General features: G+C 41.0%; 2 protein-coding genes across 3 annotated transcripts in view; one reads left to right on the top strand and one right to left on the bottom strand.

The window, feature by feature from the left end:
• Window positions 1-169: 169 nt before the first annotated feature.
• On the top strand, window positions 170-15,168 carry LOC106921966 (KN motif and ankyrin repeat domain-containing protein 4-like). The gene is made up of 9 exons (XM_014994009.2): window positions 170-492; window positions 6,596-8,035; window positions 10,205-10,280; window positions 10,924-11,211; window positions 11,376-11,460; window positions 12,738-12,957; window positions 13,032-13,174; window positions 13,312-13,512; window positions 14,533-15,168. The coding sequence occupies exons 1-9, from the start codon at window positions 483-485 to the stop codon at window positions 14,623-14,625; spliced, it is 2,556 nt and encodes an 851-aa protein (XP_014849495.2). The 5' UTR covers window positions 170-482; the 3' UTR covers window positions 14,626-15,168.
• A 2,738-nt stretch (window positions 15,169-17,906) lies between these two features.
• LOC106921965 (low-density lipoprotein receptor-related protein 8-like) overlaps window positions 17,907-24,422 on the bottom strand; it is a 98,103-nt gene continuing 91,587 nt past the window's right edge. For both annotated transcript variants that reach the window (XM_014994005.2, XM_014994006.2), the window contains exons 17-18: window positions 24,056-24,124; window positions 17,907-20,277 (exon numbers count right to left, since the gene is read on the bottom strand). In XM_014994005.2, coding sequence (XP_014849491.1) covers window positions 19,934-20,277; window positions 24,056-24,124 — 413 coding nt within the window. In that variant the 3' untranslated portion in view covers window positions 17,907-19,933. The remainder of the gene's footprint in view (window positions 20,278-24,055; window positions 24,125-24,422) is intronic.

The following is a 24,422-nucleotide window of genomic DNA, read 5'->3' as shown; positions in this document are numbered from 1 at the left end:
CAGGAGCCACACCACAGTGGGTTAGAGTTCTCATACCAGGAGGTCTGTTTGTTACTCATGTTGCCTTTTTTTAATTCTGGTCAGCACTCAGCTTTTTTTCAAGTCTTGCTCACATGCATCAAACTTCCGACAGTTTGACACTCCTTACCTTCCTCCTTACATTTCTAGACTGGTCTTGGCTGCTGTCTGGAGGAGTGGGTGTGGTTCTGTGAGTCTATGCCTTCCTCTCAATCAGTCATTCTGGCTGGATGGGAGACAACGTAGGAAGGCATGTTGCTAGCTCCTCCTCGTTCAGACGCTCTCCTTCACACACACACACACGAGCAAACCCAGCTTCTGTTATGGCAGGGGCCGCGTGGTGGCATTTCCCAGACAGCCGAGGCATGCTGCCCTCCCCGCCTGCGGAGGAGACAGACAGCAGGCAGCGCTGAGCGGCAGACAGCAGAGGACCGTCTGACAGCGAGTGGAGGAAAGTGCTGAGCATGTCCCGAGGTAAGAGCTGACAGTGTGTTCACCTTGTAGCATCTCTCCAGGCTGCTCGCCGCTGTTCGGCTGGGTACTTAATCAAAGCCGGGATGCTGAACGCTGACCTTGACCGCTGGGGGACAGGAAAGTGGCTGATCTAAATTCAGGGTCAGAAAGTAGTCGACTACACTGGGACTTGACTAAATGCTGGGAGTGAACCTACAGCCTTAATGTGAATATTAACAACACCTTTGAGACAAGAACTTTGTCTTTTAAAGACGCAGCGCTACTCCTGACATTTAAACGTGCGTCCTGTTGAGGAATTCGGCTGAACTTGGCAAACATGTGTGATCCATGTAAACACACACACAGGCGGGCACACTTTCTATTTTAACCCCCGCTATGTTAACATACCGTGGCTTTCTTCCTTTGGTGAAGCCCCTGGCAGCTGTTTCTGCCATGCAACGGGAGCTTTGGATGCCACAACTCCGACCCTGTTGCTGTTGGAAGAGGACCAGGACGAGTCTGGCGGTCCAAAAAGTCCAGAATAACTGAATAAAGGATCATAGCGGGTGAGGGATTTCTAGGAACTCTGAGGGCAGTTTGTGATGAATCTGAGTTTGACAGGAAATAAAAAAGAGATACAGATAGAGTGGAAGGGGTAAGAGGGAGCACAAGTCCAAACATTTGGCTTTGGTTCCTAAATCAACTCTGAACAGAAGATGAGGTTCAGAGCTATGTGCTGGAAAAAGCCACAGGTTGTACGGCCAAAAAAAAAAGGGGGAGAAAGAAGGATTTTTCCAGGAAAAGAACAAAGACAGTGAAACATGCAGACATATGCATACTGTGGAGAAAAAAAAACACAAAGAAAGAAGACGAAAGACAGAAAAAGTTCTGCTTTTTTTAGTTTAACTGTTGAGAAACTAAGTTTACAAACTGCTTCAATTTGGTAGCAAGCTGCTTCACTGTGAACCACAAAAATAGTCCTGGCGTGGTCAGAAGGCCAAACAGGATGACCACGTTGCCTGTGGACGTTTGTCAACACGTTCCCACAACTAACAGACTTCAGGTCCGAACCCGTCCAATCAGGTGTTGATGCACATCACACACCTGTTTCATCAAGCTTTTACACACTCCTATGTTTTTGCTGAGGCCACAGGACTTGCTTGAACAGTTTTCACTCATTCATCTGACTCCCGTTGTACTAATACTTTGTTACATGTTAACAACGTTATTGGGGAAAAAATAGAAAAATGAGAGAATGTGAGAAGAGGCAATGGAACTGCTGCGTAAACGGTCTTCACCCACTTCAAAGTAAGAGCATTAATATAAATGTCAAACTACTTGAAAAACTAAAAGTCGATAAAACTTTACAGATGCCAAACTTTATTCAACTGACAGTTTACAAAAGAGCCAAGAAAATTAGCACTTTAGAATTTAACTGGAGAAATTATTTAGGGAATGCTAAATGTTTTCAAAGTTAGCAAAAAATGCAAAAAGGTTACACTAAACGTAGTCGCACTATTAGCTCCTTAGTGGATTAGCGGAAGTGTACCCTGCAGGAGATAACTCTCGTTTTAACTTCAGTTTCTTTAAATCCAGGTTAGCAGGTTCTGAAGACTGAAGCTACTGAGGCTAGCTGAAAGGGGACTTCAACCATAATAAAGTTTTTCCCATTTGAAAAAAATGTTACTATGCCTTATGAGTTAGCTACTTTATGAACCATTAAACCACTGTCAAGGTAGCTATCTTCACAAAAGCAGATAATTATTTCCACAGGAAATGAAGATTGGGGGAGGTGCACCATAAATGATCTTCCTGAGTCAAACACATACTGAGAATAAAACATGTAATGTGTCCAGATTGTCCAAAAAAAAAAACTCTAAGAAATTGTATTCCTTCACATCACTATGATACTTTTTCTTCCTTCTTTTACTGTATTTTATATGTGACAGTTTTATTTTCCTGCAAGGTTATTGGTGGTGCACCACCTTCTTCCTCTGTTTTCTGTGTAAGTAATCACCAGGTTGTGTGTAAAAGAACAAACAAAACAAAACAAAAAACACTAAAAGCTAATCTGTTTAAGCTTTTGAGAGAACTTCATATAAATGTAGGTTTCAGATATGACCTTGAATTGAGATATTCATAAGTTACGAAGAAAAATACATTTTTATGTAAACAGTTTACAGACTTCATCTGTCCCAAAATGACACTTTAGGGGTCATTTGTGGGTTAGAGAGGCAACAGGCACCTTATCAATCATCAGTAAGAAAAGAGCTGGGAGTGAGAATAGGTTGGGTTGCTGTGGCATTTTGGTTTTCTATTACTGGGTGTGAAAATTAAAGGTTGGGTCTCACAGAGCAACAACTCGTCAATCAAAGTAACCCTGTATCACAGAAAACCACACTTTGTCTTTTAACTGAAGGTTAGATTTTTAAGTGAGAATATAAAATCATTAGGAAAATATTTATAGATGTCATAAACGACACATGTCCTTTATGACATGTATGATATTATGAGACACTCCACAGAATGGAGGTTTGATGGCTTTACTTTCTCATGACTGGAACTTCTGCATGGTTTCCATCTGTTGTTTATGCCAATATTCTGGACACCACTAATATGTATTATGTCATATGTCTTTGCGAGTGTCATCAATGAGAGAAGTCATTGACTTAATACGTTTTGGCCTTAGCAGCATCTAATTTTGAAGCTTTTGTCATCACTCCTCTTAGAGATTGGCCCTATATGCTGTGGTTTTTGGTAAAGAATGCTGTGGACAGACATGGTGTGATTATGAGGTTTGTGCTGATGCAGGGGAAGTTTGGAGGGACATCTCAGCGGGGTCATATTCACCCAGAGGAGACAGCCAGCTGCTGTGGGAAAGCAAAGCTGTCCCTATAAGAAGAAGAAGTGACACTTCTCTTCGGTATAGAATTTAATTGTTTCAAAAGATGAATTGCGAATTAACAGTGTCCTTTGAAAAGTTCAGTGTGCAGCAGCAACAGCAGCAACAGTGCTGCAGCTCCCAGCGCTGATGGTTTGCTGGGGCCTGTTTGGGGTTAGGCAAATATTTTAACGTTTCATTTCTTGGGTTTCCTGTGAGGTGGGCCCTCGGCTCCGAGCACAGACAATTAAAATATGTGCCACGGACATGTGGACATAGTTAGGCAATGACTCTGGGGAATTACCTAACCCTAATTCTGCTATATTGTTTCCTCTGTGGTAACCTGGTCTGGAAGAAATGCACAGGTCTATATTTATAAGTAGGAAATAGAGAGCTTATTGGCAACAACAGGCAGCTTTGATCATATATCTGGTAGATGGTTGAAAACCAGCTGTCTGAAACCGGATCTTCTGATTATCCTGGAGACATCTAAGCACGTTTTCAACAAGTGATTTGTCAAAACACCCCAGAGAGCCTCAAAACTTCCCATAAAGTTATGAAATTTGGTGAAAGTGAAATTCACAGTTTGTGCTAGTCTGTTTCTAAAGCTTGGACACAGTGGTCTGAACGATCTATAGTTTGTAAACTACCTAGGAGTCTTCCTGATATGTGCTTTAGCTTATGGTACACATGTGTGCTAAACTTAAACTCTTCAGATTGACGGCTGAAAGATTCCTGTCAAAGTCAAACATCCTGATGGGAAAAGAACCTTCTGGAACAGACAACAGAGCCGGCCCAGAGTGTAAGCAAACCAAGGGGAACCTGGAGCGTCAGGGGCCTTCCATAAACGCTTGAATTTAAGCACAGACCACAGATCTAAAATGTTTGTCTAAACAGAATGAGAATATTGCTAAGTTTGATTTGATGGTTTCAGCATTGAAAAACTAAAGGTTTTTAACAATTAAAGAAAAAAAACTTTTAAAGGAATTGTAAAGTTTACTTTGTAAAAGTATTTTAAAAGATCTTCGTAGTGTGATAGTTACAATCTGAAGACACGTGTTTAAAGCTTTCTTTGTGTTGGAGCTTGGGTTTTTCCATCAGCAAATAACCTGTTATCTCAGGTTGCTCTAAGCTCCGCCCCCTCTCCCAGATTCCACCACATCTGGATTAAAACGCTGGAACCAAATCAAGTTCTGCAGAAGGTCCCACATGACCTTGGGCCAGCCCTGACCAGAAAGCGTTAAAGCATGAGGGAAATAAAAAGAATGATCATGTTTAACGTTTATATCACTTTGATAAAGTTTTCAAGCCTCAAGAACTTCTTTAGTTTTTTATGTGACAGACTGATCCAAAGTAGAGCATCATTAAGAAGTGGAAGGTACATAATATGTAGAGTTGTGTGTATTTGTATTTAACTTTTACTCTGACACTAATTATTAAAATCCAGTGTAACTGAATGTTAGTTTAAACTTGGCTGTTTTGCAAAAATCTTACAGGTTTGTGAGAAAACATTATAAAACATTATGACTATGGTTCCATAAGTAGCATTCTAGCTAGCATCTTGCTAGAGTGATACCGGGATGTGAATGCCCCTTGCGCCCTTTAGTGAACGATGCCCCTGAAAAGCAGGGATCAAAGTATCAACTAACTTTTCTACCTAAATCAGATGAATAATCTTCACCTTTGAGTTTTTTAATTCAGAGATGCTACGTTACAAACAAAGATGATTTAGGTTAAATTATTATTCTTTCTCTTTTTCAAACTGTTTTCAGTAAAAGGTTGTAGCAACACCCGACAACATACTTTCACTGGATACATTTATCTTTCAGTAGTTTGTCAGGGCAAATTTGGTGCTTGATACTTGGTTTTAAATAATCTGAAAGTATCAGAAAAAATTCCAAATAAATTCTAATTATACAAACCAGCCATATTCATTTGAAACTTTGTACTTACAATGTTTTGTTTGAAAGTGGAGAAGTCTTGTGAAGAGGGGTGTGGCTTCTAAAGCTGGTCTTCAACCCAGCCAGCTGAGTAAAACATTTTTACCCAATACACAGGAGGTCATCTAATCATTTGAATGAGGTTTTCTGGAACAGAGACACATTTAAAACATGCAGAACCTAGTGATCACAGAGGACCCAAACTGGAAAATTGGTTGGAAATGACTGTTTCTCTTACCAACTTAAGCTGTATCGTAAATAAAAGCAGCAAAACGTGGACCAAATTTTCCCAAAAACGCCTAATTATATTTTGCCTTTCATTTAAAAATCCTGATGTTTATCTCTTAGCTTACAAAATGAGCTTGTCACCCATCTTTGATTTGCAGATTTGTTGCTGTTTACTGCTGGCCATCAGAGGGTGCGTGAATGACAGACACTCAGATTCTTAGCAGGGCCACTTGGGGGTGTTTGTCTGTTTACTGCATAGCTTGCATTGTTTGGGGCTGTGGCTTGGTGGCTGCGGCGCCTCATGGTGACAGCAAGCTCCCGCAGAGGCCGGTGGTCAGGGGAGGAAGAGAGGAGAAGGTAGGAGGAGAGAGGAGGTCAGGTTTTAATGAAGATATAGATGACAGATAGAGTGGGAATTCTCCATGGACCAGCTCTTTAAAGAAGGGAGGAGTGAAAAATATCGTGCGGTTATGAACTAATCGACCCATATTCAAGAGGAAGTCATACACCACTAAAAGTAGATCCAGAATGGGAGAAAAGATGCTGAACTGAAGGAGCACAGTAGTGACTCAGAACAATGGCTGCCTGTGTTTATGTCTGTAGGAGTCTGTAGGAGTAGGGCTTTTTTTTTCTTTTTGCGATGCTGCCCATAACTGCTGGGCGAAACAGTCGCAAACTATTTTCAGCTCTCGTCCTGGAAACTGTGGCTGTAATCAAAAGAAGATCAGGCCAGCCTGTGCTGAAAAAAACTGCTGCTTGGTGCATGGAAGAAATGAATCAAGTCTTTGGGAAAACAAGAAAGTTAATGGGTGGAGAAGGAAAAGCACAGCTACTGAATGTTTGGGCTTTCTACCTTGCTCAGCATGCCAGACTCTCAATTTAGCAATATGCTAAGTGTTATGCTAAAAGAAATTAAAATGTTTGTTGAGAAAATTTAAGCGAAATTATATTTTTCAGATTGGACAAGTTCAGTCAGACATTTTGTGACAAACTGATTTTCAGGATTTTTAAAAACATTGGAAGTCCACCAACCCTGACTTTTATTCCTAATGCACGCTTACCTCCCTGCTTACAGGTCTCATTGCACGTCACAAAATGGCTGAGAATGGAGTTAAAGGGAAGCCCCCGTACTCGGTGGAAACCCCGTACGGCTTCCAACTAGATCTGGACTTCCTCAAATACGTGGATGACATTGAGAAAGGCAACACCATCAAAAGGGTTCCCATTCAGCGCCGAAGCAAGGGATTCCGGGCCAGCACTCTCCCCAGGCACCTCAACTCCTCTGGTTCTGGCTACAAACCAAGTCCCTGGAGGTCAACAGGAGCTCTTGACCCCAGATCCCGACTGCTCGACAACCATCACCATGGGTGTTCCTCTTGGACTTTCGATCACAGGCCACCTCTCTCCCCAACGGGGCTCACGTCCCTGACGGAAATGGAGGCCAGGATCAAGGAGTTCGATGAACAACCTCTCGGAGAGCATATCCGGCCTCATCTCCTACGGGCCTCCAGTTTGCCACTCACTGTGTTGCTCAGGCAAGAATCTGAGTCCACAGATGACAGGAGCAGCGTCCGGAGTTCAAGAGATCACCTTGGAGGAAGGAACACCTCCTGCGAGGACGTCTTCCTCTCAGACAGCCCTCGCCCGCAGGACTGCTCGGGGCTGCTGAGGCGCCTGACCGAGGCTCTCGAACGCGTCGGAGAACTCGAGATGGAGGTGAGGGTCGTTCCTGAGCTCAGGGCTCACATCTGCATCCTGCAAGAAGAAAGGGAAAGACTCCGCCTGGGCTTGGTCCACCACATCCCTCCGTCAACAGTCAATGGCACCACAGATCTTCATACTTCATCACAATATGGCAAAGGGGATGTCCTGAAATCCCAACAGGAAAGTCACGTCATGTTTCCCAGAAATCACAACGTCACAAGCAAAATAGACCCCGCGAATGATTGGAAAACTAGCACAGATCTGGACGAGCTGCTGACTGTGACGTCCCTGCAGGCTAAGGTAGCGGCGCTGGAGCAGAAGCTCCATGACACTGAGCAGGACCTCCAGAGGACAGCAGGACTCCTAAAGGAGCAGCAGCAGGAGAGCAGAAGGAAAGATGAGAAGATAGAATACCTCATCAGGAACCCGGGGGTGTGGGTGCGTGCAGAAAGGGTGGTGGTGGACCAGGAGGGAGATGAGACCGTTGTGAGGTCCATCGAACCCGAGCGTGTTCCTGCCTCCTCCGTCATCACAAGAACTGTACCCTCACAAGCTCAGAGGCACCAAGACTCAGTAATGTCTGATGGCGTCACAAACACATTCATTATTCACCATATTAAGAGAATCAAGAGTCTCCTAGACCAGCAGTGGGAGTGTTTGTGTGGAGAGTTCAGAGAAAAGGGAAACCCCCCGAAACATCCGGATCCAAAAGTCAACTCCCTCCAGCAGGAGATGATGGAACTGGTTGACGTCCTCATGTCTGGACACAAGCACCATGAAGACAGCGATGGGCAGAAGATCCAGAACAGAGGTGATGATTTTTGGTCATTTTAAGTCTCTGATTTTCCAAAAGTTTCGGGGTTAGTCAAGTCTATTTTACACTGCAAAAACACAGAATCTTACCAGGTACTTTTGGCTCAGTTTCTAGTGGGAATAACTTAATGCACTTGAAATAAGATAAAACTAGGAAAACAGGACCTTGTCTTAAGTCAGTGTATCCTTAATATTGATGAAAAATTACTGGTTCCACTTATTTCACTTATTACAAGACATTTTCCTATTTAATAAATGAAATGGTCTGCCAGTGTAACTAGAACTTTTTCATTTATATTAAAAAATGCTTGACATGAAACACTGAAAAGTTACTTTGACTTATTTCAAGTGTACTAAGATATTTCCACTAGAAACTCTACCAAAAATAATTGGTAAGATTTTGTGTTTTTGCAGTGTGCAGGATATCAAGGCAAAGCAGACAGTAGGTTTTCAGTGCATGTAAAATTCATGAGCCTCAAAGGCAAAGTCTCACCAAAGGAAGAAAAATCAATTCTTAATCGTCTTAAAATTTTTCCTGATAAAAGTGAACGCATAACTTAAATCAAAGCTTTACATAATTTTATTTTCAGTTTGTCTTGGAGGATATATTCAAAATACTACTTCTAATTTAAATTTAAGAGTGTCATTGTTTTCAATTCCAGACCAAAAATGATATGTTTTTAAATAGCTGCATTTCACTGTTACAAAATGACAATATGTATCTGTAGTTCAAGGTCAGTAAAAAAAAAAAAGAAAAACAAAGTAATTGTAAAAGTATTTAACCCCCATTAACCTGCCCAGTCAGAACATTTTTTGAAACAATGAAACCAAGAAAATGTGGTATGCTAATGTATTACATTCAAAATATTACAAATATCCTCACACATAAGTAATCCAAATGCTTGAAGACTAAACAAACACAGGTTACTGATAAAATGCTGCCCGCCACGTTGACACTACATACAGATTTTTGCCCGATCATAAAAAATCTAAATATAGTGATATACAAATGTGAGAATTTCTCTAAGTCTTTCTGACTATTATAATGATTTTTCTTTCATTTCTGAAGCAACCATTTTATTTGTTTGTTATTTCTTTGTTCTGCCTTGAAAGGCAAGTGAGAAAAAAACATTTTAGAAGTCTTTTTCCTGTGTTTGTTCGAGAAATACTTTTTTCTTCCATGAGAGGCACCGATATAAAACATCTGGTTTTACCAACCAACTGCTGCTTTATTTATATGTATAGTAACATTGTTATAGAGTAACCTACTACACTCAATGAAACTGGTCCTTAATGCAAATTAGAGATGTCCAGCCACTTATCATGCATTAACATTAATGAGCTATGAGGATGCCAATTTTGGATTTTTATTTCTCCAGACATGTCCAAACGTTAGCATGCCCTGTAGGTTCGAAAATGTCAGATCAGGCACAAAGAGAAGTGTTTTGATGTAAAGTGTTGTGTTTGAAGGGATACTGAAAGTGCACCAACCCCACGATGAAACATGGTGTTTGCAGAAAGCTTGCTTGAGGTCACAAAAGACTTTAGACTAGGGTGGAGGTTTACTTTCCAGAAGAACGACTCTAAACATGAAACAAGAACTACAACTGTGGCTTTCAGTCATATTTATGTTTTGGAATGACCTACACAAGTTCAGAACTTTGTGGTTGCAACATGACAAAATGCTGATCACAGCATCACTCAGGTTTAAGTGAAAGGGGTGTAAATACTTTTGACATGAATCAGGTTTTGCTGCCACGTGAACCCAAACATGAGGATCAAACAAGATTTGATCCGAAACTGATATTAAATGGCCCTAAAAAGTATGTGGCACTTTTTTAACCATTAACCTGTCTCTTGAGATGCTCACGAGAAGTGCGGCAAATGTCACTGTCGGACAGCAGGGAAGTGGGGGCGTTGTCCTGTCAGACCATTGGTTCCAAATGTACATAAAAACACACAAACTTGTAAAAATGCACACGGCGTCACTGCGGCCACGCCACAAGGCGCACAGAGTTAAAGGCTCGTGGTATTCAAAAAACCTCATCTCTTAAGGCCGCAGGAGGTTTAAAATAAGTCAATTAATCAACTATCAGATGAATATCTCATCAGCTGGATTTAGTATTGCTTATGTTGATCTCATTGTGTGTATTTGTCTTCTCTTTAGCCTCCAAGTCCGCCCTGGAGAGTGATGGAAGCACCCAGCCTCTAAAAAAGCTGCAGTCGGAGGATGCTAATGAAGGGTTTGTGAATACCTCTCGGAGACTTCGGCAGCCTTAACGCTTATGATTATTGGTTCCCCTTACTGAAATTGAGGCTCTTTAAGCGTCTTTTTCTCTGACCAAGAAAAAAAAAGACTTCTTGATTTTGGTCTGGGAGAAGAATAGCAGTCCATGTGAAGCTGTCAGTTAGACAAGACCCACGTCTAAAGCTGAAATGAGGGAAGGCAGACAAAGCCTTAAATACATGCTTTCATTATTTTAGACTTAAAGACTCATAAGAAGAACAATGCAGAGTCTGCTTCAGAATATCACATATTCAGCCTCAACAGGCATTATGTTCAGTTTGTGCTTTCACTTTCAGCTACTGAAGCTTCAGAACGATTTGACTGCAATTATTTTTGACCTTATAAAATGAATAATGCATTTGAGCTATATTACATAAATCCTTGTCTGGTCTCAATAATTGAATCAGCTCAGGCACTGCGAGGGAAATAGTTGACTGACTCTATTATTAGCCCATTATTATGAGAATCTAGAGTCTAAAAAGGATTTCTGAGAGCAAATCAAGTCAAGCTGCTGTTATCAATTTAAGGTCATCGCCAGGATAGTAGATGCAGCTAAAAGGTGTTAGTGAGGATAAAATGTCCATTTCATTTCACTGTAGAGTCCAAATGTCCACAAAGGGAAGTGTGGTTGGCCAGGATAATGGGAAGCTGTGTGGGGAAGCTAGCGTTGTCCCTCGGGGGATGGAGGCCACGCAGGTGGATGTACACCCTGCAAAGAGACGAGTCCAAACCGACAAGTCCAAACAGACATGCCCAGAGGGTCATGCAACACTGGTGGGAGCGATATCAGGACAAACAGATGGAGGCACAGTGTTGCTGGAAGCTGAGGGTCCAGAGAAACAGTCCAAAATCCTGGAGGACAGAACTGGCTCAAATATGAAGGGAAGGTGAGAGTACCATAGACTCTGAATCCATGTCCGTATAAAATGAATCCTATTTCGATTGTCGAGATATATGTCTCATGCTTTTAAATGTTTTATTGGAGCAGATTCTGAAACAGGAGACAGATTATCTGTACTGTTCTTTCACTGATGTTCTCTTCCACTTCCAGGGACATACTGAGTGCAGAGTTTATGACTGCTTGTCATTTTGTTAAGGATCACATGGACATCACAGAAAATCCAAATGACGACATGGTAAATACCCTTTTCATTAAACTCCTGGGAAGGAGAAAATGTTAATCTAAATCAAATTTACCAGCAGCCTAGGAGTTTATCCTCTCAGTCAGATAACTGATGAAAAAAAATCTAACATGCAGTTTTATTCTCAAACACTTAGGATTCCTCTGATCATGGACATTTGGAATCGATCCATCTTTTTCTGGGTTGTGACTTGTGTGCTCAAATCGATGAAATTGTGTAAAGGTGTACCAGAGAGACTGGTTGATAATTCTACATTATGAGCCAATGATGTACAAGCTTGAGATGCTTTGATTGAGAACTTTTGGGTCCTGATCTGACTCAGACATCTGAAATGAATGATGTGCGGATACTGAGATTTGCTAATTCGGTGAATTTTTGCTTCAACTTTTCACCTTATTTTTAGTCACAGTATTGGCCAATTTGAAATAATAACAAAAATCTATGAAAGCTGCTGCAATTTGTGCCAATAATGTTCATGGAACTTTATGAAATATATTTAGATGTATAAGATTTATTGAGTGCTTAAGAGGCATCCAATTCATGCCTTTACTTTTATGTTCAGACAGTTGACCACTAGAAGTTTGAGGTGAGAAAAGACTGGTGGGTTTATAAAAGCTGCTTTTGTAAACTGTAGCTTTATGGAGGCGTGCAATGTTGCTCAAGTGGTCTAAAAAGTTGCTTTACCTTGTGATGAAACAAATTATTTTTATCAAGTCTTTTTTCTGGCTGTATACTCTTTAATGAATTATTAATAATTCATTAACAGAGTATTACAAGAATATACATCATGTAATACCATTTTACTATGTTAGTGACACAGTCAAAATGATATAATGTTAACATTTTTAAGACCTTTTAAAACAATTAATCCTATTAGCGCTGTTAGCATCACTGCAACAGTGAGCAGACTGGGTATTTTCTAAAGTGTAAATACTCCTACTTTGTGACAAAGTCTTTCAAGAGAATTTTCAAAGCCTCAATGCTCCATAGTATGCACAAATTCAAAGTTAAATAAGTGTATCATTCAAGAGGTTAAGGAAATAGTGTGTTAAGGGCAAAGCTGAGATTCAAGCAGACTGAATTTTAGAGGTTTTACATCTTAAATCAATAAGGAAGAATGCAATAAAACTTACTTGGATTGTTGGACATTGCTCGTTTGCTAATCAGTTAAAATCTAGACTCTTAAGAGTTATCAGTTTAATCAGTTTAAACCAACTTTATCCCACATGTTGACCAATACACCAGTCACCTTTTTCTTGGTTTCTGTCCAGAGGAAAGCTCTGGTAACAATGTTCCAGCACTGGTTTGGCACTGCAGCGGAGGAGGCCTCTGAGCCCAGCAGGGTAGCTGCGTACCTGAAAGAAGTAAAGAGTGAAGCGCCACCTCTGCTGGCGTTCCTCGTCAATCTAGCTGACGACAATGGCAACACGGTGCTCCATTACAGCGTGTCCCACTGCAACTACGCCGTCGTGAGCCTGCTGCTGGACACAGGTAACACAGTTGTGGGCAACCTTTGCCTTAGGAAATGCTTTTGCTGTGTAGTTAACAGAATCTCTTCTGTAAAGGAATGAGTGACGTAAATGTTCAGAACAACGCTGGATACACAGCTGTGATGCTGGCGTCACTCACCGCTCCAGATGGGCCTGCTGGGATGGAGGTCGTCCGAAAGCTAATGGAGCTGGGAAACGTTAACATTTGCTCCAGTCAGGTAACACTGGTAATCAATCTGTTGTCAAAAAAAATAATAAATAAATAAAAATCATGTTATGTCAAGACTCTTTTTATTGTGTGAGTCCTCAAAGTTTGAAGGAGTTTAATGTTTAATTTTTGTTTCTCTTACCACAGACAGGCCAGACAGCTTTGCACTTAGCGGTGAGACACGGTCGAGTCGTCATGGTCCGCTTGTTGCTGAGCTGTGGAGCCGACGCCAACATCCAGGACAACCAGGGAATGACATCCCTCATGTTCGCATCAGAACGAGGCCACACACACATTGCCAGACTGCTGCTAGAAAGAAGTCAGTGTGACCTGACCCTGACTGACAAGGTGAGACTACAACCAACAGCTAAATCCAGTTCAGGTTTGTCTCAAAGTACGACACTGTCAGCAGTCAGACCTCCAGACTTCAACGACAACATGCCACCTGTGAGACTTCTTGATCGATTGCTCCGATCAAGAAGTCACCGATAGGAAGGAAACCATTTACAGGTTTCCTTCTCGTCTGATTTTTATTCCATCCATCTTGAAGAGAGATACCATCTGTGTTTTCGTCCCGATGTGGGGAGAATGTGCCAGGACATCCTGCACGTTCACTGCTAGCTGCATCAGACCAAGCATGGCCAGTCTGTACAAGAGATACCCTAAGGCCAACTTAAGGGACATTGTGTCAATATTTCCCAGCCCCGGGCTTCCAGATTGTCACCCGTAGACAGAGGAGAGCCTGATATCTTTGTCCACACAGGTGTGAATGTTTGTTCCTTGCCAGGGAAATTCAAGTCTTAGAAAGAAATCCACTCGGATGAACCTGCCCCTCTCTTTTTCTCCTGGCTCCTATTTCGTTGAGAGATGGATGGATCTCAAACTAGAAGGAATGATTATCCACACAAGGTGTCTTGGGAAAAGCATACAAAAAAAAAGACTACGCTGATAAGATACTGAAGATTCATTGATTATTTGAGCCAAATCTCTTTAAAAACTCATTAGTAGAAGTGGATTATATGATTTTCTTTGTCGTTAGTCTCTACTAGTACTGCTCTAGTCTGGTTTGTGTGTGTTTGATGTTTGACAAATGGTTTTGTAAACTAAGCATGTCTACAGGGGCGTAAAATCGATATAAGTGTCAGTATTCCAAAAAACAAAGAAAAAAAGGAAAAAAGTCTCAAATGATGTGTTGATGTAAACTGTTATGTCTACAGCTGCTAACATTGCTAACATTTGCAGGACAGGGTTTTTTTTTTTTTTTGTCAAAACTACAACAAACATTGACAAAATGTAGGACCACCTCAATTTGTTTTTTTACCATGCCAGTGCTAATGTGTGTTCCTCCCCCCCCCCTTTCTGTCTTAGCGGGGCCGAACTGCGCTCTCTATTGCCAAGCAGGGTTCCCACGCTGACACGGCGGCCCTCCTGCAGGCCCATGCTAAGGCTCGAGCTCTCTGAAAATGGGAAACTTACGATCCGCCAGTTCATCATCTTCTTTGCTTGAGGCACCTAAAAAGAGACTAAACAGTTTATTTCCTGAGAGTGTTTTGTATTTTCCGAACTGCTGCATGAGCATTAGCTTTAGCCTTGGATGGGAAGCTATCAGATAAATAAGACTGTACACAATCAGTTATTTACAGCTAGGAATGACTGGTGGCTGTTGATGCACTATACAGTAAATATGATTTATTTCTTACGTTTTCATGTGTGATTGTTATAGTTTTCTCAGACTTTTGCACAGCTTAACTCTGCAAACTATGCAATGGAAAAAGTATTTATTCTTAAAAGTTTTATTGTATACGAGTATGACTTATGGATAACAATCAACATGTTATATATATATGTTTAAAGGGAAGTTTTTTGCAGCCTCTAAATATATTTCTGCACTTTGCATCCAAACTAAATAGAAGAAAGCAACTGATACAAGCAAACATCATATCCTTCTAGTTGTTAAAATAAGCTGCACACTGTATATCCTTCAATAAATCAAATACAATGCTGTGTTTCTGCTGTGGTTTGTAGAAATGAGTGTTGCTTGAGAAATGCGGCCAGCAGGTGGCAGAATTCCTCCATTTCAACCCATCCCAGCAAAATCGCATACAACAGAAACCGACACACAGAAGTGACTTGTTCAAAACGACAAGCTCCGAAGGATTATGCGGGATCCTTTTCAAGTGTAAAAAGATTTGTGCTGATTCCTGGATGGAAAGGAGGAGGGAGAAGGGGGAGAGAAGGAGATTCATCTGCAGGTCAGAGGTGAAAAGCAGGTACGTTCGGTCGGCTCACACACCTAACGTGGGAAGCAGCGGGGCTGCAGAGGGATGCGAGGCCTCATGTTTGCGAGATAAGACAAAAGGGATTGAGTGCGGGGGAGATTGAAAAGACGCAGGATTTCTGTCTGACAGAGGAAAGCCATCTCATTTCCCTGGAGGATTTCTCACAGCCACGCTGGACAGCCCTGCTGCAATGACCCTGAGCAAATATCACTCAGAAGAAGAGGGAGAGGTAGATGAAACGGGAAGTTTTTCCATTACCCAAAATGTGTAGCTCCATCAAATGAAAAAGAGGATTTTGAAAAGGTAACATGTATTTCTCCACATTCACTAAATTAAGCCGGCCTTCTTAGCCTGTGCACCTCAGCATGGGTATGTTCCCCCATCCCCCACCCAAACAGGCTTTAATGTCACAATGAATAAAGGGGCTCATCTCAGCCTTTGTGCAACAGTGAGCATGTGTGACACCTCTTTCGTCCGCTGAAGGCACCAGTCGACCAAAGAAACAAAAAAATTACATATATGTGTATACCACATAGCTCTGATACTGGGTCTGCAACAAGAAGGCAGCCGAGTCCGAAGGCATTCACCCCGCTTTCCTTTAATAACGATAATGGACTGGATTTGTCTACTGCGGGGGTTTCTGTCTGCTGATGAATCACTTGCTCAATGGATGCGAGTAAAACACTTCTCAGCCAGCGCCGGTTTACAATGAGAGGTTTACAGCCAAAGCGCAGGTTTTCTAAAAACCAATCGGCTTTAGTGGTTAACAGGGATTCCTGGCAGAATAGATTCTTTACGCACGCTAATGGGTTTTAAGGATGCCACCAATTTGCTACAACGGAAAAAGAAATAAAGCACAACAAAAATATACAATACCTTATCAGCAGGCGGCATCTTGCGTTTTATTTGTTACCGGATGATTAGGTGCATCATCATAAGTATGTTGAGTATCTATGCTCGCTGGGTTTAAAAGGCATTCATCTGGTTTCTCTTTTAGAATAAGTATGCCCCCAAAAAAGGAGAAGCCTGAATGAATAAAGGAAACAAACTGGCTAGAATGCAGCTGAAAGTTACTAATGACAGTAGTGACTGTACAAAACAAACTGAGATTAATCTGTAGCATATTATGTTTGATGCTGAAGTCTCCGAGTTCATATGTAGATTCAGAACTTGGCCGATGAAGTCAGGAGTAATGTTGGCTGAAAGCAGTAGCGTGGAGACCTAACAAACCGGCTTCCTGTGGCAAAGATATAGAACTTTGCAGACCTTTTGTACATTTGGTTGCTGTCAAGAACTGTATACTTAGCTCAAATTTGAGCAAGCATACAGTCCACAGCTGAGCCGGCACTGAAGTCAAGAAATTGGCACTTTAATTGTTTTGTTGTTTCTCAGATATTTAAATAGCTGCAGGACACAGGCAATACTGATCTTGTGCAACAGAACATATTAAATGGAGAAAGGATGTGAGCAGGGCATACACAAGCATGATTGACATTGCAAAGACCTTCCTCCTGGCTCTGATTGGTTGTTTCTGTCCAGGAGTTGTGCATTTCTGTAAATGGTAGTAGGATCATTGGAAGGAGCCAGAAAAGCTCTTTTTTTTCAGATTACCCTTCTGAAATGTTGGAGTAATGTTTGTGACAGTAGGCTGTCACAAAGTCTACTGTCAGGACTTTGTGAAAGTTTCATAGAAATGTATTTTTGCATATTTGCTAAAAGTCACCTTCTGCAGCTTTAAGGTAATAAACTGAACACATTCTTGGGCTGCCTCTTCTTAAAGACCTTAGCAACCTTGGGTTGAACTGTTGTTCCAGACAGTGGTAAATCTTGCTCCATCTCTGAAATATAACCATTTGTTTTTAGTTTTGATTTTACACTGAAATGTTTTGATAATCTGTGTCAGAGGAAAACACTTTTCATTGACAAACTTTTGATGCTGGATCAGACTAAAAAACAGAGAACAGAATCAAGAAGAGAGTCTCACTGGATTTGTTTATCCCAATCTGCTTGGTGAGATGATAAACTGTTTCTGTTAATTTGATTATTAATTTTTAATAAAGGAACCACAATACAGTATGACAAACCAAGGTTTCAGATTTAAGGAAATAATACATTTTATCATGAGACATAAAAATATTTAATGTATGAATATAATTTAAAGTCGTGTATCATTTGCTACTTTAGGCAAAGAGCTCTGTGGGAAGCCTGGTTAATTTTGAATGAACACCTGTGACAAAATTTAAATTGAAAAACAAATTCTGAGAATATTCTGGTGGATGATCTGATTTCTGCTAAATTATGATGCACCAGCTTTTTCCCCTACTAGATCATCACACCACTCAGAGTAACCCACTGTTAATTTGACTCATTGTTACACAAAATAATAATCCTTTCTATGTTTCTTCATATAAAGTGACAAGGAAATTGTCTTACATAGGAAAAAATAAGAGAGAAACTGCAGACTTGTGTTTGTCAGATTTTATATAACAAGAAAAAGAGATATTTAAACTAATCAGTTATGGAAAAAACACAGAACCAATTTGTCCTCAGTACAGTTCAGTTTTAGACGTACAGCAATTGGCTGACTTTTTTTCATGAAATAAAAATAACAAAAAACAAAAACACAAGGTTAATATGAAAGTGTAAACAAAAAAAGGCACAAATAAATACAAAGCAACGTTCTCACTGACATTGGGCTTAAAAATGTTCCACCAATGTGGATTTTTTAAAAATTCTTTTTGGGTGGAGGGTGTGGAGCCTCTTAATATTATATAAAGGCTAAGAAAAAATAAGGTTTTCACACAAAAATGAGGCTAAACGACACAGCAAGAAACACCAACTAAAACGAACCACTTTGGTGGATAACTCTGATTTTAAACAATCAGGGAAGAAAAAAACAGTGCTTTCTTCATACAAATAAATTAATATAGGTGTCAACACTTTATCTAAAATCTTATATACAGCTCTTCTTTTACAGAATTATACATTATCAAAAAACGTTATGAAAAGGTATTTACAACCCAATGAGTCCAAAAGCACCCTCAAAGCTTTTCTGCCGACACACGCACACTCGCTCACCAATACACACAAAGGTCAACACACGTGCAAACACACACACACACACACACACACACACACACACACACACACACACACACACACACCTTCTTTCTCCATGAGAAACACAGTACCAGAAGGCATTCTAAGAGGGTTGTGCAACAAATAGCATCCAAAAAACAGTTTCAAATATGGCTGTGCAATGGACAATTGGCACACATGCATTTCGATGAGCACACACACGGGGGAATTTCCAGGTGATCTGTATAAACCGGCGTGAAACGTGTTCACCGGCAGACGCCACGCCGCACTACATGGGAGTCCGATTTTTCTTTTCACATTCGTGGTAACATAATATGACAGGTTTATTTCTCTCCCAAAGCAGAAACCAGCTGGGCCTCCTGTCCCAAACTGTCCACTCAAATAACAGTAGCAGTGGAATCGACTGTGCAGTGAGTGTGTGAGTGAGAGAGTCTCGTGTGGAACAATGAACGGTGGCGATGTCGGTTGGTTGCATGCTGCTTGTGTTTGCAGAGAGCAAACTGCACCTCGTCCTTGTCCCCCTCCACCCCCTCTGGAAAACAACGGGAATCTGATACCGCTGCACGGCAGGTGGAGTGTATGTGTGTGTGTCACAGTCAAAAGTGGGTTGTCAAATGAAATCATTACCACTCAGCGATTTCCATAAACCACAAAACACCTCAACTGGCTGCTATCTGCAGCCTATTGCTTTTCTCAGACCATTTAACATCTAAAACAAGCTACTAAAAGAAGAAGAAGAAGAAGAGGAAGCCTGACTTGCACCTTTATGCTCACAGAAGACTCTTCCAACTCTCTTCACTAAATAAGAGAAATACTCAAAACTGACAGTGTTCAACCAAAATCATGAAGCTCTGAACTGGACAAACTGATCCAGGAAAAAATGTGTACGACACCAGGTGTCTCCAGAAACAGCATCTGGGATTGATCCCAACAGATTGTCTCCACTGGCTGCCCCAGTTTAACAGCTCCTCTTTCTTTAGTAGCTGTCCCAGAGCGCTGCCGCCAACCAGGAGTAACACAAAACTCAAACTAACACGTCAAGGACGAAACGGATGCTCAAGCCCGGCACCTTTTTGCAGCTTCAGATGCACACGGTTGTCAATGAAAAAGTTTAAAATGGAGAGTTTGACTTGATTTTCCAGCGTTGGGAGCGCGTCTGCACCACCTGATTACTTAACTACCAGAATCTACTGGAGGAAAAACAGATTTCATTCCCTAATTTTTCTTTCTCATTCTCGGTTTATATGAAACATGACATGGCTCTGTGTGTGTGTGTGGCTGAATGAAACTATGATATGTCGTTCATCCCTTCGGTAAACTTAGTCCAAGTTCATTCTGACTTCACCGTGTGCCTGAGCGTCCAAGCTGCACCAGAAGCAGGTCCTTTTGCCTCACTTTGCAGTGGAGAGCATGGGCTGCTCCGTGTACCAGTGAGTCCCCGCGTCGGGCATGCTGCCCCCCAAAGGCAGGGCGATGAACTGCGGGCAGGTGCCGCCCCCAGCCCCCACCACGCCCATGCTGACCCCTTGGGGGTACGGGTGGTGGTGGTGGACGTGGTGTCCCATGCCGTCGGTCCTCCCGATGTGGATCTCGTCTTCCTCGCCCTCACCTGTGGTCTTGCGATAAACCGGGTTGTCGAAGTTCATGCTCTTGGTGGAGTTGCGGCGCCAGTTCCGCCACGCCAGGTAGACTCCGGCGCAGACCAGGCCGAACACCACTGTGGCAACGATAGGAACTGCATGCGTTTAACACACAGCGGCAGGGGACACGGGGAAGGGAGGGGGAGCGTTAACAAGGCAGAACGAGTCCATGGTGGGAGATGACGGGCACGGAGAGGAGAAGAGGAGGCATGCGGGATGGGGGACACAGAGAGGGAAGAGGGAGCGGTATGGAGACTGTGTGTGTGTGTGTGTGTGTGTGCGCGTGTGTGTGGGTGGGTGGTGCAGCATAGGCTAAAGATGAGTCACACAAGTTCTCACAGTCTCTAAACAGACTCTAAATAACCCTCATTAAAGCTTAGAGTGGGAGTGTTTGTTTTAAGGATCCTCTGAGACACTTTCAAAGAAGATATACCTTTTTATTTTGGATGGGAAATTAAAATATTTTGCCATCTTACAGTTGTAGTATGTAACTTTTATTTAAAAAAAAAAAATATATATATATATATATATATATATATATATATATATATATGTATATATATATACACACATATATATTTGTTGTAAAATTGAGCTCCTCTGCCTTCTCACAGTGCTTACTAGAAACAACCAATCAGAGGCCGGAGTCGGGCCTTAGCGCTGTCAATCACCCTCAGTGTGGCGCCGCTCATCCTCCTCCTCTCTACCCTTAACTAAGCTGCAGCTAAAATAGCCTGTTGTAAATGCTAAGCTTAGTTAGCATGACCACTGATGATGGCGGATAAACATTTTTCCTGTAATGGTAAGTTGTTTCTCCAACATTAGCACAATGCACAGTGAGTACAAGAGGTTGATTGACAGCACTAAGACCCTCCTCCTGCCTCTGATTGGTTGTTTTTGGTCAGGAGCGTTGCATTTCTTCAGATGGCAAAAGTAGCAATATTTTTTTTTAAAAAGTTACACACTGCAGTTTAAAACTAAAGATTGTTTTTCTTTAAAAGTCAGGGAAAATGGAACGTGTTATTTTAATACATAATCTGTAATATGATTTTTTTGTAAATGTAGTGTCTTTATTACACAAACAGATATGAGGAAAAGTAGCTGATGATACTAATGAGGATATTCTGAAACTTCACATGCCTGATTTAATGATCACATTAAATCTGCCGTTAAATATTCATTGTAATTTAACACTGCAGCTTTAAATCAAACCAATAAAACACTGTTAAAGTTGTCACGGCTGATAAACACCTTTTGTTTGCTCCACCTGTACTGTGACCTGATTTTATTATGAACAAAATGAAAAAGTCCGTCTGAAAAAGGAGGCTGACTCAGTTCGTTCCAGTTCATTTAGTCCAGAATCAGGTTTTAGCTTAAAGCATGTACTGGGTATAAAGTCATATTTTTAGCTGAATTATGTTTATTTTCCTTATATCTAGCGGATTTAAATCAGGTCTGTCATTTTAAAGGAAATAAGCCATGATTAATAAATGTTTTGTTCCTTTTTTTCTTTTTAGTCACAATTAAATAAGAAAACAAAAGCAATGTGGTGTAGCAAATGAATTAAGTTGTGTGGCTTTGCTTAAGCAAACAGTGAGCAATATTTGGGATTCCTGATCCATTTTAATCCTTTGTGGGTTAAAATGAAGAAAGCTTCATTCACTGTTATTTACCAGAGACTGTAGCTGTATAACAAGCAGATGTAGCCACCTTTAAATGACTCAGACCTGCAGTTAATCATTTGGCTCTTATCCCAGTGTTTTTAGGGCAGTGATGCTGGTTTTGACGTCACACCTGAGTTAAAAGTGTTCCAGTTAACATAGTCAAAGAAGCCTGGACTTCGACATGGCGATGGCCAAGTATTACTGCTGATGAACAACCTTTAAAATGCTTCACTTTCCGTAAGCCAAGACCGCTGTGACTTTTTTTCAGTTAAGAGTTGCAGGCAGTAAAGGTACCATTGATTTTAGATGCACTCTTGCATGTGTATTTGTAAAATAAACAGGTTTCCACCACAGCGTACTACTGTAGAAGGAGCGGCCATATTGGAACACTGAAAAATCCTGACGGGGGTTAGTCTGGGTTTCTCCAACTTTCCGAGTAGGAAGTCCAACTTTTTCCAACTGGTAAGTTAAAATTTCTGAGTTATGACTACAAATGTAACCATGAGCTGGATGTAGCTCAGCCTAGTGGCTGATTGAATAGAATTTCCTCTTTTAGCGTATTGGCTAGCTGAGCAGTTTAGTTATTTATTAGCCAAATTCTCCATATTATTAAAAATCTTTCAAACTGTATCCTGACATTTAGTCTGAGGTGTGATATTTTCCAGCACAGACTTTCTGATGGAGCCACAAGTGTTTTAGTTCATGAACTACTCATAAGTAGGTAGAACTTTGAAATTCTAACAATTAAAGGTAGTTTCAAAGGTATTTGCTGTTTTTCTTATCTTCAATTATTATTACTCCTCATTAAAGTTTGAAAACTACAATGCTTTAGCAAGGAATGCTTGCCAAAGCATCCCCCACAAAACAGTGCAGTAGAAGGTGAATGATGCACAATGACAAGAATAACAAATACATAAAAAATGAAAAGAGAGGAGGACTTGTAGACAAGCATTCATTCCTCCAGTGCACAGCTGTGAATGTGTGACGGACTCAACAAGCAGGAACCTTATACATCAGGGTAACACAGTACATGTGCAGAGTCTTGCAAAGGTATAAATATCCATCACAATTTTCACATGTTTATACCACCACTACAAACCAGTGTATTTTATTGGGATTTTATGTGATGGACCAACACAACTGCTAAGACGACACCAAAATTAAACACCAAAATTTACGGTAAGTGTGGAGGAAAACTAACAGTATGCAGCAATCAGAACACACCGTGTCTGTGATGAAACATGGTGGAGGCAGAATCATGCTGTGGGTGTGTTTTTCTTGCAGGAGCAGGAAGCTGGTTTGAGTTGAAGGGAACATGGATGGAGCTAAATACAGAGGAACAGCAAAAGACTTGAAACTGGGGATGAAGTTCCTGTTCCAGCAGGTTAACACTGAACACAGCCGGATCTAGGCACATCAATGAGTTAATCTGGACCAGTTAAAGCCCAGACATAAATCCAAATAATAATCTTGGGCATGAAAAAAAAAAAACTTGCTCAAATTACTTCCGTCCAATTTGACTTAGTTTGTGACGTTTAGTGAAGAATTACAAGAATTGCAGCCATTGTTAGAGAAAGACGACTCAAGTGCAATGAATAGAAATGTATTCTAACATTTTCTTCCATTTTCTGATGAAAATGCGTTTTCTAGCCACACAGAATCATTTTGTGTGAACAATCAAGAAAATTTGTTACCTTCAGTTGTTATAAAATACTTTAAATATCAAATATGACTCAAAAGAAATATGTAATTAGTAATTTAAATTAGTAATTTAGCACCTTCAAATTTGATCTCTGTCTCTTTAAGAAAGTCTGCACGTTCAGGAAGTCATCACAACATGACTCCTCCATTAACTCTTTGACAACATTTTTACCAGTGCTGCACTGAGAAGCAGCTCGTATAAAGAGTCCAGGACATACACAGTTACTAATCACTTCTGGCTAGTCTGAATGAGTTGATCGGGAAGAGAGAGACTTTTAATTTGCAAAAAATTTTAAAGCCTACATAACATTTTCTGGTTACGTGCTACTCCTTAGTGATCTATGTAATAAAATACCAATAGAACAACATTGAAGTTTGAGGATGCAATGTGAGAAAAATGTGAACAAGTCCAAAAGGTTTGAATATTTTTGCAAGGCTCTGTACATGAGGCCAAACGGTTTTTCTGTAACCAGACAAACACAGAAAACAGAGGCTGCATCCAGCTTACCGATAGGAATGACAACGCCCAGAACGGCCACCGTCAGGTTCTCACCCAGAACGAAGTTCTCGCCACCAGCTGGGGAGAGAGAAGGAATGAGAAATTACATGGTGTAAGAGTGATGGGATGAAAAGGCAGCCGTGATAAAGAGAACAAAAAGAAAGAAGGCAGGTAAGATATAAAAAGCGTGAGATAAGCAGCGCGTCGAGGAAGGGTCGAGACGGTGGAGGAGAGAGGCGATAAAACAGGGAGGCGAGAAGTGGGTGACCATGCGTTAATGGCCGTGAGTGTTTTACAAAGAGAGACAGCGGTGGAAAAGAGGGCGGAGGGAGAAAAAAAAAAAAAGAAAAAGGAATGTAAAGGATGCAGAGCTCGG

Source organism: Poecilia mexicana, unplaced genomic scaffold (genome assembly GCF_051168715.1).
Source record: "Poecilia mexicana isolate PSO_F unplaced genomic scaffold, ASM5116871v1 scaffold_17, whole genome shotgun sequence".
Lineage (NCBI taxonomy): Eukaryota > Metazoa > Chordata > Actinopteri > Cyprinodontiformes > Poeciliidae > Poecilia > Poecilia mexicana.
The sequence above is the reverse complement of the archived record's forward strand: the minus strand, read 5'-3'. Positions and strand labels throughout refer to the sequence as shown.

Excerpts from the sequence above, each read along its gene's own strand:
- LOC106921966 (XM_014994009.2), top strand. Across the intron at positions 10,281-10,923 it reads TCGGAGGATGCTAATGAAGG|AGTCCAAATGTCCACAAAGG; the intron begins GTTTGTGAATAC and ends ATTTCACTGTAG. Across the intron at positions 13,513-14,532 it reads ACCTGACCCTGACTGACAAG|CGGGGCCGAACTGCGCTCTC; the intron begins GTGAGACTACAA and ends TTTCTGTCTTAG.